Source organism: Eutrigla gurnardus (assembly GCF_963514095.1).
Source record: "Eutrigla gurnardus genome assembly, chromosome: 23".
Taxonomy (NCBI): domain Eukaryota; kingdom Metazoa; phylum Chordata; class Actinopteri; order Perciformes; family Triglidae; genus Eutrigla; species Eutrigla gurnardus.
The window spans coordinates 5,485,404-5,502,248 of record NC_139934.1 but is presented as its reverse complement, the minus strand read 5'-3'; the positions used below and the strand labels follow the sequence as shown (position 1 = coordinate 5,502,248).

The window sequence follows — 16,845 nt, the reverse complement described above, 5'->3', positions numbered from 1 at the left end:
TCATAAATTAAACTTTTAACGACAGACGTCTTTAAGCAGCAATAGGGAGAATAAATTACCACAACAGCAGTAATCTCCACATATATTAGATTTTCAGCATAAATGACACTGAAAGTCTTCCTTCCGTGTCGCGGTGAAAAGGAGGAAAAGGCATCCAGTGAAATCCATTCATGCTCGGCGACATTAAACACACTTCCCATTGAGCAGATGGCGGCCGTCAGAGAGCTATTGGATTTCTGCTCCATTAGGGAGACGTTTGTGAAATGTTCAGGCCGGCACACGGCCTCCCGCTGGGCGATTTCCACCGAGTCACACGTCGTTTCTCCAATTCAGGGCGGATCGTTACACGGTGTGATGTTTCCGAGTGTCAACAGTGAGCGTGGCTTTGTGAAATGAATTACTTGGTTTGGAACGATGTGAATAAAAGGTTACTGTGTTTTCATGATGCATAATCAAAGGAAACTAAACTAGAATCTAAAATCTATTTAATTAGAGGCTTAAAAAGGGGTTTAAAGAGTAACTTTCTTCTTGTTAATTTCCCAGTATTGAGGGAGAACAATGCAGACAGCAGCTGATAAACAGGCTCTAAGGTAAATCAAATAAAAAAAACGCTTGTTTGTCTGCAACATTATTTGTTTTTTAGCTCACACCTGATCCAGTCTGTCTATCATTGCGTTATATAATCATAGAAATGTTAAAGATGGAGGGGGAATGTGAAGAAAAACATTTTACGTCTCTTTTCAGACACTTCTAATAACAATCGACGTGATCACATGACAGCCCAATACTGGATCAATTCAAATAATTGGTCATTAGACACAAAGACGTGATTGAAAAACACAGAAGTTACCTTTTAAGCCCAATTAGCAGAATAAAACACCTTTTTTAGGATTATAATACGATATAATATCACGTTGCACTATGTTATTAATAACAATAATACGTTTTATTTGCATATAATAAATAAAATAATAATGTTGACTTTCTGCTCCAGACTTCTAAGGAGTCTTATCTGAACATTTACTGCAATCAGCTAGAAAAACAAACAGAGCGTTCAGGTTTCCCTCAGCTCCATGAACGCCCCACAGCTCTCATCATGAGTGAAATCCCTGCTGCTGATTGGTCGTCGTGGGTCGGAGCTACTCACCGGGCTGAAAGTGTCTCGACCCAAGCTGCCCTTGCTGTTCAGGCTGCCGATCTCCGTCTGGGAGCTGGACTGAGACATCCCCTCAAAAAACGGCCTGCGACCAAAACACATTCAAAACTGATGAAGGCTGTTTTTCTTTTTCTCACAGCCGGCATGTGAAGTTGTCAAAGCAGGGAAAAGCACAAGTGTGAGAGGCATGGAAAACACAGAGGATCACATTTAGTTACATCACTCCTTTGCTTTTCTGCTTTTATTAAATACTGATTTTTTCAGCTTTATAGATTAAAAAATGACTAAAAATAAGTTTGAGGAGCTTTTTTATTCTGTTATCTCGATTTTTGACTCATTCAGTCACTCGGACTAATGATTGGGATCACAAGATCATGCTTTAAAGACATTATTGGGAATTAAATATGTTGTTTTTATTGAAAAGTGACTCAATTCTAGTTCATATAAACCTCAAACATATGCTTGCAGTGAGCCGTTTTCACCAACAGGGGGGGCTCTGAATTGTCAATGGAGGACAGTGGAGGCAGCACCAAAGCAGGGAGGTGTGTGTGTGTGTGTGTGTGTGTGTGTGTACCTCAGCTTGGGTTTGGGCGTGCTGAGGATGCTGTCGGTCTCCTCCATCTCCGGCCCGCTGTCACTGGGGTTGTACATCTCCAGGCTGTCGTAGAGCTCGTCCAGGTCCTCCTCCACCTCCTGGATCTGCTCCCTCGACACGTGTTCCAGCCCGAAGCCGACCTGGACGCCACGCCGCGGGGAGACGAGTCATCAACACACTCAGGAACATATGCCTCATGTTTATATATATTCCTATATTCCTGCAGAGCGGAGGTGTGATGATCTCCTTCATGCATTGTTCTCTCAATAATTGTTTCATGTCTCTTTGTAGTCGTGATTTCGTTCTTCGGCGTGAACAAAAAGGCATAAATCCATATGTGCATCACCTTTTCATATAAAAACAGTACATTTTGGAAGGCGAGGAGGATCAGTTTGTACTCTTTCAGAACGGCATACAAGCAGATGAGGGAAATACACCGAGGTACTACATAGAACTCAGAAAGGTACTGCACATGTCAGTACAAGTATTCAACAAAATACAAGGAAAAACAGAAAAACAAGACATGAATTTCTGTTCTGTTTTCAAATCTCGACACTCTTATGTGTTTCTTCTCAGCTGTTCTTCATCATCATCACCACCATCATCATCATCATCATCATAATCATCACCACCATCATCATCAACGTACCTCGTCGGTGACTTTAAACCGTTTCAGCAGGGCGACAAACTTCTGCTTGATGTTGGGTTGCTGGAGACAGAAAGAGGACAACGTGAGGGAGGACGAGGGCGAGGGAGGGGGGGAGACAGGGGGGGGGGAGAAAGGGGGGGGAGGGCGAGGGGGGAGACGGGGGGGAGACAGGGGGGGGAGGAAGGGGGGGGGGGGGTCAGGCTTGATGACTGCAGCGGCGGCGGTTCGTGGATTTACGCCACCAGGACGTTTACCTGCATGCAGATTATCAGACTGTGTTTACCAAGGTTGTCATGGCGACGCCTCCCATCGCAGACGTTTGCCCGAATTAGAACAAGACGTTTGTTTTATTTATTTAAGAACAAGCTGAGTTATTTGAAAAGGAAGGTGCTGCTGCTGTTTACAGTTTATTAAAAGTAACTCGGCAGCTCAGGGTTGATTTTTTGGTTTTTTTTTTCCACATTACAGAGATCCGTCTCCCTCTGAGCTCTGTTAAAATAAATCCACCTGTTTATTTTCATATCTATTTTAAGAAGCTCATTCCTCTCCAGATTGTCTCTTTACTTTCTTTTAACTGAAGTATTTGATTAAAAAACTCAAATATTTGTTTGTTTGTTAAAATCTCTGTGTTTTCGTGTGAAAATCAGCTTTGAGCAATTCTTTCATCGGCAACGCAGAGTGGACGTCTGAGCTGTTGTGTTTTGGAGGCCGCGTCCTAATTAGCTGTGAGAAAGCAGAGAGGGTGTGTGTGTGTGTGTGTGTGTGTGTGTGTGTGTGTGTGTGTGTGTGTGTGTGTGTGTGTGTTTTCCACAGGCGGGTGGTGCTGTGTCGGGGAGCAGCAGTGACAAACTCACTGAGACCTCCATTAATAACCTGCTGAGACAAACTCCTGCTGCTCCACACACACACACACACACACAAACACACACACACACACACACACACACACACACACACACACACAAACACACACACACGCACACACGCACACACACACACACACACACACACACACTAATTGCAGGTCCACTGTAATGTTAAGAGTTGCCAAACAATCCTGTATGTTAATCCGTGTTCCTGCTGAGTGTTTGTGTATTTGTGTGTGTGTGTATTTGTGTGTGTGTGTGTGTGTGTGTGTGTGTGTGTGTGTGTGTGTGTGTGTGTGTGTGTGGAAGTGGTTAATGTTGTTGCAGGGAGCTTGTGGTGACTTGTTCAATGTTTTTCCTCCCGAGAATAAGAGGAAGAAAATGGATTTACAGAAAGACGGCGGGAGGGAGGGAGGGAGGAAAGGGGGGGAGGGAGAGCAGATAAGGAGGGGAGGTTGAATGAGGTGAGACAAGAGGCAGATGAGGTTGGGGAGTCCAGACGAGTCAAATTTATTTTGAAAGGTCTTTTTTCACGAAGCGGGTTTGATGCAAATTGATTTCTACAAGTAAAGAAGTAGAGCAGATAGAAAACCAGACAGAGGGGGGAGGGAGGGAGGGGGGAGGGGGTTTTCTTACTCTGGTGATGGCGGCGTTGGAAGGGAGTTTGCGCCTCGGCTTCTTCTTCCTCACCTCGTCTTCTTCGTCAAACAGATACTGAGAGAGAACCAGAGACGGGTTATTTTTACAACTTGGGTTTTAAAGGACAAGTCCGTCAACAAATCCCCTGCGAGCCTCCATCATTGCACTCGGTGGCGCTGTAATTTCCTTGAGTCCTCAAACGCAACATTAACGATTAGCAAATGTAGAATTACATCTTCATTAATAATCTTCAGCTGAATATTTCCGTTTGCTGCTTTCAGCCGCTGGCGGTTCTGTGTCAAAGTCGTGTTTATTTACTTTGTCGTCCGTGTTTGACTAACCTTCGTCACCACGGTAACATCGGGACAGAGAGAAGGTGACACGGTAAGCTCATTATTAAGTTGTTAATGTGGAAATTCATGGATATTGTGGCTCCGACAGCTAAAACCAAAGCCGTCTGATGATATGAATAAAAACTGCCGCTGAGGTCACACACCTGTCCGTGGACGGGGTCGTCGCTGCCTTCCTGCTCTGACGAGTAGCTCTCCTCCTCCTCCTCGGAGTAGTTGTCGATGTCCGGCGAGCGATCTGGAGGAGACGGAGGACGTGTGAGGAAAGGTGGAGGAAGGACGGAGGTGGAGACAGACATAGAGAGACGGGGGGGCGGGGCTCACCGGACATCTTTGCTTTGGGTCCCTCGTGGTCGATGGGCTGGCTGGAGAGCGAGTAGACCCTGATCTCAGCCACCGGCACCGAGGCGTCCTTCAGCTGGCTGTGGAGCCCCAGGACCTGGGCCCCTTCACTGGGGTGCTGCATCACCTGGAGGGGAGGGGATGAAGGGAATGAGCTTGTACCCATCAAGCATTTGTGACCTTTGCCCTCTGGAAAGCTAAACCCGTCTGCAGAACGAGCTTCATGGATAAAACCTGACTCTAAAAAAACAAAAGACTGATATTTTATTCCTCTTCATGAAATCTTCTGTTTGTTTTTGAGGCGAGCAACTTTGTTCAAGGTGTTTTTTCCACTCTGAATAAATTCAACTTCACAATGAGATTCATTAAATCTCCACATACAGACTATAAATCACCACCTCTTATAAAAGCTTTCATATTGTGAGAGACGGAGCTTTTGGCAGAGGAGGTTAAAAAACATTTTATTGGGGCGTTTTGATTTATGGCGGCATTTATGGTGAGGCCGAGAAGAGAGAGAGAGAGGAGAGAGAGAGAGAGAGAGAGAGAGAGAGAGAGAGAGAGAGAGAGAGAGAGAGAGAGAGAGAGAGAGCGTCGGGCCGAAGATCGTAATCAGAGTTTTATCTTAAAGTGCACTTTGCTCGGATTGAGTTTTTGGATGAAGGTCACATGAAGGTGACTGGATACGTAAGTTTCCAGATGATAAAAGGAGGAATAGATCTGCATGAGAGAGAAAAGCATCCCTGATATTATGTTGGTATTAGGTTTGAACACTGACACAATATTTATTGGTTTTGGACCATTTTTGTTGGAGAAAACAAGCAATAAATAATTAAGAAATCATCTTCGGTTGTTGGAACTTGTGGTGAGGAATTTTTACTATTTTCTGGCATTTTTATGGACTAAATGATTAATCTAGAAAAGATTACAAAGGAATGAAAATTAAATTAAATTAAATTAAAATTGAATGCACACCTGTTTTTAAAACATAAAAAAATAAATACCAGCAAGTTTGTGAATTTTTCTCTGGGTTTTGAACAAATAAAAATTTGAAATAATAAAACCTAAAATAACCCTTAAAAAAAACTAAAAATAATAAACCCTAAAAATAATCCTTAAAAAAACCCTAAAAATAATAAACCCTACAAGATACAGTATTTTGCATTTTGGTCCCCGTCCCCTTGTCCTGGACTTCTTGTTTAAACGTGATTAAAACGAACCCAGTGAGAAGGATGTTCCTTAAATACCTCGGCCATGTTGATGAGGCCCAGCGCCAGCGTCTTGTAGCCCAGGATGGTCCGGTTCTTGTAGCGCTTCCGTCGCTGCAGCATGATCTGGAGCTTGTTGGCGTCCCTCTTCAGGAAGTGTGGGTACTGCACAAATACACACAAATACACACAATGACGATTATAATAATAACATTTTTACAAAACCAATGGCAAGAGAGTTGGAATTTAATTTTTTAACATATTTTTAAGTCTACAGCAGGGGGGGGGGGGGGGGGGGGGGGGATGACACGCTGCATCATTCATGTGCTTTTTTGTTCTACCTGCAGGGAGAAGGTGAGCTGCAGGTCGGTCTCAGTGAGTCCCGCGGAGGACAGCAGGATCTCGTTGGAGCGAAGGATCCGCTTGGAGCCCTGAGAGAGAGAGAGAGAGAGAGAGAGAGAGAGAGAGAGAGAGAGAGAGAGACATAGAGAGATGATTGTCGGCGTGTCAAAACAACAAACTCTCATCAACCGCGTGCGGCGAGGAGGACGTGGGAGGGAAAACGCCGACGCGGCGGCGGAGAGAAGAAAACGACTGCTGGAGCAGCGGGGAAGAGAAATCTGACTTTACTGTCATCAGTAGAGCAACGCTGTTAGTTATTCATGATAACGTTTATGGTAAGACATTGAATCTTGACTTTGAATACACAGAAACGTCAACGGCTCCCTTCAGGCACAATAATAATAAAGTAATAGTGAAGTGCTTATAGAGCAGAGTGGTAGCAGAACAGGAGGAGGAAGCGTGTCCTGATCCAACGACCTGACTCGACTAAACGCTGAACAAACAGGAACTTTGTCGTTTATTCAGCAGTGTGTCAACATCTACTGGTTGGACTCAGAAAGCCAGAGCTGTAGAATACATTTTGTTTTTGTTTTTTGGATTGTAATATAAAAGCAAACTTTACTTTTAGTGACGTTTCACTAAAACTAAACAATAATATCTTCTTTTTTTGGGCTAGGCGATGATTCAATATGATAATTTATCATTTTTAAATGGAGCCATATTGTGATTAAATCATATATCGTGAAATAATTGACGATGACAAACACATACGTTCATGTTCACACAGAAATGTGATTATTTTGGACTAAAATTCCTAATTAAATTAGAAAATATACTAAACTAATAACCAGAAAACTATTTTATATATAAATATATTGTGAAGGTGATATTATATCAAGATTTTGCCCTAATTTCACGTTATATTTGATGAGATGTCCAAGTAGAAGTCAGGTTTTGTGAATGAAAAGTGTGATTTAGCGTTCTGACCTGCAGCTTGACGGCGATGACCACGGAGGTGAGGTCTTTATCCAGCTCCTTCAGCATGATCAGCTTCTTCAGAGTCAGGTTGAACAGCCTGCAGACCAACAACACACTTTGCTTAGACCATGAAGCAAATGCAAAAAACGTTTATCTTTGATTGATGATTCCTGGACGGAGCTTTGCTGGGGAGAGTTACGGCATATAATTACACCATGGAACAAAGTAGAAGCATAAAAAAAGTCCAAAATATAGCAGCAGCGTGCGTCATCTTCCAGCAGACCAACAAATAAAAAGAAAAGTGACGCTTTGAGGTTTTTTTTCTCATGACAAGCTGTTAAAATAAATGACTGGAAATGGTTTTCTATTTTTGTAAAAGCGTCCTTCCAACACAGAAACCATCCTTGATGTTGGAGAAACGTTAAAGGAACAGCAGCTTGTGGAAGTGTTTCCTCCAGCAAACGTATCAGAGAAAAAGACACGGAAACAAGCCGCCCTGCAGCCGAGGGGTCAGCCGGTTCAATAATTCAACTCCAGGGCTTCAGAGACAGAAAGGGAACCACTAAAATAGACCTGCAGGGTCCGCCTGGAGGGATTCAGAGAGACAGCAGCGACAAAGGGAAGGAGATGGAGGTGGAGGTGGCATATTATGGGAAAGAATGACACCGACAAAAGGAGCTGACGGAGAAAAGAGAAGAAAGAGACGAGGTGGGGTGAGAGAGAGGAAAGTGACACATAAAATGAGATGAATACAAAGAGGAAGAACAATCAGACAATGAAGAGAGAGAAAATAGAGATCTGAGGATGAAAGAGGTCGACGACGTGTGACGGGATTCTGTCATTCAAAGATAACGTTTGTTATCCATACAATAATATATATAATATATATATTCCTAATATGTTCCTAAATGTTGCAATGCATTTTGACAAAGCGACAATCGGCACAGTGACATCATTGATCTGTTCACACAGGAATCCATTCCACGTGACCGAGAACAACAAGCAATCAACACGATCAATACTGAAAACAATCGTGTTCAAGTTCTCCGTGGATCAATAGTGCAGTTGGACACTCTCCTAATGCAGCCTTTAATAACAAATAGAAAAGATGGAAGGGGGACAGAAGATCCAGACCCCATTCCTGTCCTGCTGGACCCCCGAGGCCAGGAGATCAAAGAGGCCAGGAGAGGCGGGACCTTTGAATAAGAACCAATCAGTGATGGGACGGGGCTAAGTGCAGATATGTGGGCGGGGTCTTAAAGGAGGACATCGTTGGTCTGATCCCGGCTCCTTTCCCTCCCAGAAGGAGGCAATAAATGTTTATGAATCCACCGTCGTAGCTGAAGGTCAAAGGTCAGAGCTTCGGAGGGTCTTAAAGCTCCCAGAAGAGTCAGAACTCAGATATCAGGCCCAAGTCTATTAGATGAGATGTAGGATTCTTTTTTACGAGGCCTTTAAAACCTGGACCATAAACTTAAAGGCGGCTGTAAGTAAAACTTGTTTTAATCTCTCGCTGGGTGATAATTATTATTTTCTATTTTCCACTCAGGATGCCTGAAATAAGTTTCCACAGATGTGAGATCAGAGCAGCAGCTTTTCCAATCACAGTGCACATGATCAATAACACACACAGACAGCCCCCGCCCCCCTCCCCCCTGGTTTGGCTGTACTATCGATAACGTCTGGCCCTGAACGCCACGCTGCCTCCAGTTCCTCTGAACCACAACTACAACGAGTCGTACAGAGAAAACACACTTCTTCTAACTTCATGAACTTCCAGGAAAAGGAGTTTGTTTTCGTGGCTTGGATCAGCTGGGATGACGACAACAACAACGAGATTTCAAAGAATCCCTTCCCACACGATGACATCACAAACGCTGCATTCATGTTGTGTCCGACGGCGTGATGAGGATGTGAACGCACCGCGGCGTGTGACATCATATTTTCTTGACCCTTATAATAAAATCGTATTCCCCTTATTCCGTAGCCATTTGTATCCACTTGGTCGTCATGGTAACGCTAAAAGCAAACAAAAAGATCTACAAAGATGTGATGATGAGCACATTTATGTTCATGATCAGAATACTCAATCAGATGCATCTTTTATTTGTGCTGCGTTGTAAAAGCGTGATGCGCCCGCTGGGTATGATGTCATCGAGACAGGAAAGACCTCATCGCTTCTAGCGGGACAAACTGGGGGAAGACTTCCTGCCTCGCTCGCCACCACAAAGTTAATGTTTAATGACGGCGAGCAGCCAGCGGTTCAATAATGTCCACGGGAAGATTGACCTCTGACATTCTGGAAAGGCCAGTGTGTGGACGTCGAAGAGGACGGATGTGGTCGAGGACGCCGTGGAACCTGAAGCGTCTCTTTAGTCGTCAACGAAGAGAGTGAAGGAGGTTTTTTTACTCTGTGACTCAAAACGCTGAAAATAAAATGATGGACGTGAATATGGATGAGAAGTTCCCGAGCTTAAAGCGGATTAGAGTGTGTGTGTGTGTGTGTGTGTGTGTGTGTGTGTGTGTGTGTGTGTGTGTGACTGCCTGTGGCTTTAAGGAGGAAGGTGCCTTTGGTTTCCATGACAACAGTCCATCACGGATAGGTGCGACCTTGACGTGTCAACAACATGCCTCTTGTATCCTCCCTCTTTCCCACAGCACCCGTCTTCCTCTCCTCCACCTGTCTTCCTCTCCTCCACCCGTCTTCCTCTCCTCCACCCGTCTTCCTCTCCTCCACCTGTCTTCCTCTCCTCTTTCCCCCGTCTTCCTCTCCTCCACCTGTCTTCCTCTCCTCTTTCCACCGTCTTCCTCTCCTCCACCCGTCTTCCTCTCCTCAATCCGTCTTCCTCTCCTCCACCCGTCTTCCTCTCCTCCACCCGTCTTCCTCTCCTCCACCTGTCTTCCTCTCCTCCACCTGTCTTCCTCTCCTCCACCTGTCTTCCTCTCCTCCACATGTCTTCCTCTCCTCTTTCCCCCCGTCTTCCTCTTTCCCCCGTCTTCCTCTCCTCTCCTCCACCTGTCTTCCTCTCCTCCAACTGTCTTCCTCTCCTCCACCCGTCTTCCTCTCTTCCACCCGTCTTCCTCTCCTCCACATGTCTTCCTCTCCTCCACCCGTCTTCCTCTCTTCCACCCGTCTTCCTCTCTTCCACCCGTCTTCCTCTCCTCCACCTGTCTTCCTCTCCTCCACCTGTCTTCCTCTCCTCTTTCCCCCGTCTTCCTCTCCTCCACCTGTCTTCCTCTCCTCTTTCCACCGTCTTCCTCTCCTCCACCCGTCTTCCTCTCCTCCATCCGTCTTCCTCTCCTCCACCCGTCTTCCTCTCCTCTAACCGTCTTCCTCTCCTCCACCCGTCTTCCTCTCCTCCACCTGTCTTCCTCTCCTCTTTCCCCCGTCTTCCTCTCCTCCACCTGTCTTCCTCTCCTCTTTCCACCGTCTTCCTCTCCTCCACCCGTCTTCCTCTCCTCCATCCGTCTTCCTCTCCTCCACCCGTCTTCCTCTCCTCTAACCGTCTTCCTCTCCTCCACCCGTCTTCCTCTCCTCCACCTGTCTTCCTCTCCTCCACCCGTCTTCCTCTCCTCTTTCCACCCATCTTCCTCTCCTCCACCTGTCTTCCTCTCCTCTTTCCACCGTCTTCCTCTCCTCCACCCGTCTTCCTCTCCTCAATCCGTCTTCCTCTCCTCCACCCGTCTTCCTCTCCTCCACCCGTCTTCCTCTCCTCCACCTGTCTTCCTCTCCTCCACCTGTCTTCCTCTCCTCTTTCCCCCGTCTTCCTCTCCTCCAACCGTCTTCCTCACCTCCACCCGTCTTCCTCTCCTCCACCCGTCTTCCTCTCCTCCACCTGTCTTCCTCTCCTCCACATGTCTTCCTCTCCTCTTTCCCCCCGTCTTCCTCTTTCCCCCGTCTTCCTCTCCTCTCCTCCACCTGTCTTCCTCTCCTCCAACTGTCTTCCTCTCCTCCACCCGTCTTCCTCTCTTCCACCCGTCTTCCTCTCCTCCACATGTCTTCCTCTCCTCCACCCGTCTTCCTCTCCTCTAACCGTCTTCCTCTCCTCCACCCGTCTTCCTCTCCTCCACCTGTCTTCCTCTCCTCCACCCGTCTTCCTCTCCTCTTTCCACCCATCTTCCTCTCCTCCACCTGTCTTCCTCTCCTCTTTCCACCGTCTTCCTCTCCTCCACCCGTCTTCCTCTCCTCAATCCGTCTTCCTCTCCTCCACCCGTCTTCCTCTCCTCCACCCGTCTTCCTCTCCTCCACCTGTCTTCCTCTCCTCCACCTGTCTTCCTCTCCTCTTTCCCCCGTCTTCCTCTCCTCCAACCGTCTTCCTCACCTCCACCCGTCTTCCTCTCCTCCACCCGTCTTCCTCTCCTCCACCTGTCTTCCTCTCCTCCACCTGTCTTCCTCTCCTCCACATGTCTTCCTCTCCTCTTTCCCCCCGTCTTCCTCTTTCCCCCGTCTTCCTCTCCTCTCCTCCACCTGTCTTCCTCTCCTCCAACTGTCTTCCTCTCCTCCACCCGTCTTCCTCTCTTCCACCCGTCTTCCTCTCCTCCACATGTCTTCCTCTCCTCCACCCGTCTTCCTCTCTTCCACCCGTCTTCCTCTCTTCCACCCGTCTTCCTCTCCTCCACATGTCTTCCTCTCCTCCCCCCGTCTTCCTCTCCTCCACCTGTCTTCCTCTCCTCCACCCGTCTTCCTCTCCTCCACCCGTCTTCCTCTCTTCCACCCGTCTTCCTCTCTTCCACCCGTCTTCCTCTCCTCCACATGTCTTCCTCTCCTCCACCCGTCTTCCTCTCTTCCACCTGTCTTCCTCTCCTCTTTCCCCCCGTCTTCCTCTCTTCCACCTGTCTTCCTCTCCTCTTTCCCCCCGTCTTCCTCTCCTCCACCTGTCTTCCTCTCCTCCACCTGTCTTCCTCTCCTCCACCTGTCTTCCTCTCCTCCCCACCTTACTTAAGGACACATCCTCCCCTTCGGTAATGGTGATCAATGGCGGCGGCGTGTCGCTGACAGGAAGAGTAAGAGTCTTTATGAGCTCCTCTCCTCTGGACTCGTTATCGTCCCGTTACATGGATTAGAAAGCGGATTCTGAAACAATGGCTGATTTCAGGCCAGTGACTTTGAAACTTTGCACTTAATTAAATTAAAACTAAGAGCAACAATGAAAGAAAAAAAAGGATTTAAAGCACTGAAACTAAGGAGCCGTTATTATATTAATGTGCCAATCAATTAGAGTAGGACCAGCTGATATGGCTGAAATCAATATATCAATAACACATTGTTCTCATATATTATTATATATCACATTATATGTCTAAATAAAAAAAATACATGTGTCAAGTTGGCATATTCCCCCTTAAATACATAATAATGATAATATGTTATGTTGTATGAATGTTATTCATGATGTTTAAAAATATAATTTCCATATTTAAAGCATACCAGAGTGCACTTTTCCTACACTCCTTAAATGCACCTTCAAGGAAGACCTTCCAAAGACGCGCCTGCTGACCAGCAATACCACGAAACTCATGTTGTTAAAGCAACCGAGGACTCGCTGCTTCTAAACCTTCCCCCCGTGTTGTTCTGAGGGAACAGAAACGGCGTGACGGCTGACTTGAAAGGGTTCAATTTGCGCGTTTGTTGACAGGAAATATGGGAGAAAGAAAGAGGGAGGACATGCAACACAACAGAGGAGGCTGGACAGAATCCAGCTGGCAACATTGCTCATAACGGCAATAATAACATCCGGCATAAACACACTCATACGGTCAAATCCTCACGAATGGAGAGGAAACCAAGTCAAAACACTAACACAGACACGTGTTAATAACTGTGTGTATGAAATGATTTAAGAGGAGCTGGATTATTCACACAAACTTATTATTATTAGCATAAAAGCAATATTACAGCTTTAAATATCCCCCCAAAAAATTAATAAATACATAAAATGTACATTTGAATCCGAATCAGGTTTTTATTTTATTCATCACAACCCACAATAAAACCCCATATTGTCCCACCCCGTGGCTTAAATCCTCACATGGGGGTCACTTTGATCCCAATAAGCTAACCTCTACAGTGACACAAACACACACACCAACCTAAACATGCAGGCCAGGGACAAGCCGAAGCAGGGAAGCGCCATGAAAAGAAGAAGAGGAAGGTTATAAAAGCAAGTCAACCACGCGAGGCGGCGTCGTCGACCCTCGCAGGCAGCAGAAATAACAAGCATTTGCTTCCTCGCTAACAACAGCCTTAAAATAGCTCTCGGCTAAGTGGAGGCCGCCTGTAAAGATGTCAACAGTTTGGCAGAGCGCCGCTGAATCATTTTTCCTCCTCCTCCTCCTCCTCCTCCTCCTCTTGCTTTTATATTACGAGGCAAACAGACTAATTCCTCCCGATTCTCCAGCTCTGGACGCGCTTTAAAGCAACAAGAGAGGATGAGAGACTTGTTTGTCATCTGCATAGAATGGAATATGAGCCAAATCCGTGAAAAGAAGCTCTGAAAAGCATTATGTGAATTTATCTTTTGAAGTCATTAAACGCCTCAGACTCATTAACGGGCTGGTCGTCAACGGAAACGGTCATTTAAGGTAGCAGAAGGGGAAACAAGGATCCCGCTATCTCCTGCTCTGGTCCGACTGTCGGCCCCGATTCTCCTCCACCGTCGACTCAAGCAAAAGAGTGCTCTACTGCCCTATTTTACTGACTCACTCTGAAGGTTGGATCGTACCACGTTCACGTGGGTTTTTAAAGGGGCTCCGTAATAAAACAAGCAAAAATATTGGTCAGAAAATCTAAAAATACACACAAATAACTCAAATGCATCAGTGTTTAATTCTCTAAACACATTATCCTGAATAAAAACACCAAAATGAACAAATCTGATATTAATCGAAACCGATCAAACGTTCTATAACTGCTTCCATCGTCGCTCTGTTGTATCCACCGCTGCCGTTATTTATTACAAGTAATACTTTTCTATAATAGCTGCTGCTTACTTCTCATATCATGCATCATTGATGTCATATGGATTGACTCTGTTGTCATTTTATTACGATGTTCAACTAGGAGCGATTTCTGTTTGAGTATTTTCTCGTGGAATCTTGTACAAATACACAAAATAAGGAATTAAGGGGGAAATTACCACCTTTAATTCTGAGAAATCTCCCAAAAAGGCTACGATTTTTCCTGCCATGACATTCTCATTTGCCTGGAGGCAGAATGGATGAAACAGAGGCAGCTCTGTGGCAGCCAATGAGCTGCTGGACAGGGGGCGGGGCTTATAGAGTGGCTTCAGCATCGATCACCGAGGGGAGAAATGGAGTTAAAGGGCTGGAGACGGGGGGGGTTGTGGAGTGTAGGTGTATGTCTATGAAGACCAGACCCTCGTAGCGTGATTAGCATGCTGGTCACATCAGCTTCCACCTTCCTCGCCCACAGCGAGGGCAGCAGACTAATGCAACCGTGAGGACGAGGAGAGTCTGGCAAACACTATTAGTGAGGTGTGTTGTCGGCACAGGAAGCCCAGAAGACAGAAAGATGCTTTAAAATGATGCTAAACAGACCTCTTATCTTCATATTCCTGTTTGACGACGCATCCAGATCAAGAGTTAAGCCGTCGAGATAAAGCAATCGCTTTACGTCAGAGGTCGAGCCGTCATTCTCTAAAGATTTCAAGTTTTCTCTTTAAAAATACCAAAAAAAAGAGCAAATATCCGCTGCGAGTGGGAGGCATGGCTTTTAGCATCGTCTGACTCACGGAGCGGGAGACGTCGTGGTTTCATTTAAAGAATCGTTTCGGCTGCGAAAATGAGCCACGGCTGCACCTGTGAGGTGGACTTAAGAGAAATGCCGACCAGAATCACTCATTCAGAATAAATCGGTGGCGTCAACAGCAAAGCAGAGCCCCCGAATGTAAAGTGCTTGAAGAGTTAGATGGATTCTGAACAAGCAAGCAGGTTTAAGGCTCCGATAAGGAGTTGTACTTAATATTATAACGGTATTAAGTGTGTTTTAGTCCATTCTTTATCAAATTTCTCTGGAGCTTTCAACCACAACCGCAACATTTCTGTTTTAACGGCTGGTTTCTGGTCTAAAGTATCAAACCTGGAGTCTAACGAGACACAAGGAGGTCGAGGAACGAGGCGAGGATACGAAAAGGAAAAAGTGCGTATTGATCCGTTTTAAGGAGCCGCAGTCCGTCTGCCATGTCATGTTGATACCACAGATGCATGACATTAAAAATAGTCTGTCAACATCCCAGAACAGGCAGGTTATTGATGCAGATATTTATACCCACTGCAATAACACGACAGACACCTAAACAAACGTATTCATAGAGAGAATGCAGGTTTAAGGCACTTCAGGCTTGGCTTCACTTTTCAGAACCAGAAGGTTCAAATTTCTCAGAAAATGCTATTATTTTGCACTCAAGGTTTTACTTAAATGAGAAAATACTAAATGACAAAAGATGAGGCTCATTGGAAATAAAGGGAACGATTAACATAAAATTAGACAAAAACATTATTAAAGCTTATTATGGCGACTCTTCGTCACGAGTATCAAATGTTTAGCGTAATTGTGAACCATTTAAAGTCGATTTTTTTCCACAATGAAGCTTCAAACATCCAGGAAGGAAGAGGAAGTGCTGAGCTCAGGTGTTTTTTTGTGTTTGGGTGTTAAATGGGGTTAACTGGGATTAAACTGGCCATTTAGCATTAATGTGGCCCAGATGCTCCGCCGGTGATCCTGCCTCCAAGAGCCTCATTACTTTGGGGTTTCTTTGCATATATATTTTAAATTATTTCGCCTCATATGATGTCGTCTCGGAGTCTTTTAGATGCCAGTCAGTTTCTCTGTCTTTTCAACAACAACAAATATATATAAATATATGACCTCCTGCTTAAAATAAACATGCTTATTTTTACTTTTTTTCCTCTAAAAATGTGCTTTTGACTTCCCGTTCCTTCCTTTGATGTCTTTTTCCGATCTGCACCAAGAAGCATGACAGTGACGGATCCAGAAGTCATCTTGACAAACAATAAGAGGAAAGAGAGCCGCTCACTTTGATCGTGCCGTGTGTGTGTGTGTGTGTGTGTGTGTGTGTGTGTGTGTGTGTAATCTATTAATCATGTTGACACTGGGTGCACAAGTGAGTTAAATAAATAGATGCAATGCTAATTTCGTAGGTGTGTCACCCACAACGGATGATGGCAAGCTCCTACAACAGGGTCATTATGTCCAAATGTGTGTGTTTTCCCGTGTGTGTGTGTGTGTGTGTGTGTGTGTGTGTGTGCTGCAGGCTCCTCATCCCCCTGTTTCTTCATCCCTGCCAGAAACACAAGCTGTCCACCAACAAAGAGCAGCACCGTCTCCCCTCCTGCCTCCCTCCTCCTGCCCTCCACCGTCTCCTCGTTTCTCCCATGGCGATCCACAAAAGCTCCTTCCTCTCCATCTGCCTCATCTGAAACCCCCCCCCCCCCCCCTCCCCCTCCTCCTCTCTGCAGATTGTGTCTAATTGCTATGCTGCTCCTTACTATTTAAATTAAAAATCTTTGTGGGTTGGATCTCCATCTCTAGATGTCGTGTTATTCCGGTCCAGTCTTCCCTCTGTGTCCTCTCTCTCCTTCACCTCCGTCTTCAACATTAAGAGCCATAAATAAGAGCCATAAAAACGTACATACAGTCCGTGGAATTAAGATGCTAGCTGGCACCGTTAATGTGATATACGA

At 45.6% G+C, this 16,845-nt stretch overlaps 1 protein-coding gene across 2 annotated transcripts in view; it reads right to left on the bottom strand.

The window, feature by feature from the left end:
* The window catches only part of pacs1 (phosphofurin acidic cluster sorting protein 1), a 35,951-nt gene that overhangs the window by 8,476 nt on the left and 10,630 nt on the right, over window positions 1-16,845 (bottom strand). For both annotated transcript variants that reach the window (XM_084002960.1, XM_084002959.1), the window contains exons 2-10: window positions 7,132-7,219; window positions 6,144-6,233; window positions 5,842-5,967; window positions 4,580-4,724; window positions 4,402-4,493; window positions 3,903-3,980; window positions 2,401-2,460; window positions 1,731-1,891; window positions 1,148-1,241 (exon numbers count right to left, since the gene is read on the bottom strand). In XM_084002960.1, coding sequence (XP_083859086.1) covers window positions 1,148-1,241; window positions 1,731-1,891; window positions 2,401-2,460; window positions 3,903-3,980; window positions 4,402-4,493; window positions 4,580-4,724; window positions 5,842-5,967; window positions 6,144-6,233; window positions 7,132-7,219 — 934 coding nt within the window. The remainder of the gene's footprint in view (window positions 1-1,147; window positions 1,242-1,730; window positions 1,892-2,400; window positions 2,461-3,902; window positions 3,981-4,401; window positions 4,494-4,579; window positions 4,725-5,841; window positions 5,968-6,143; window positions 6,234-7,131; window positions 7,220-16,845) is intronic.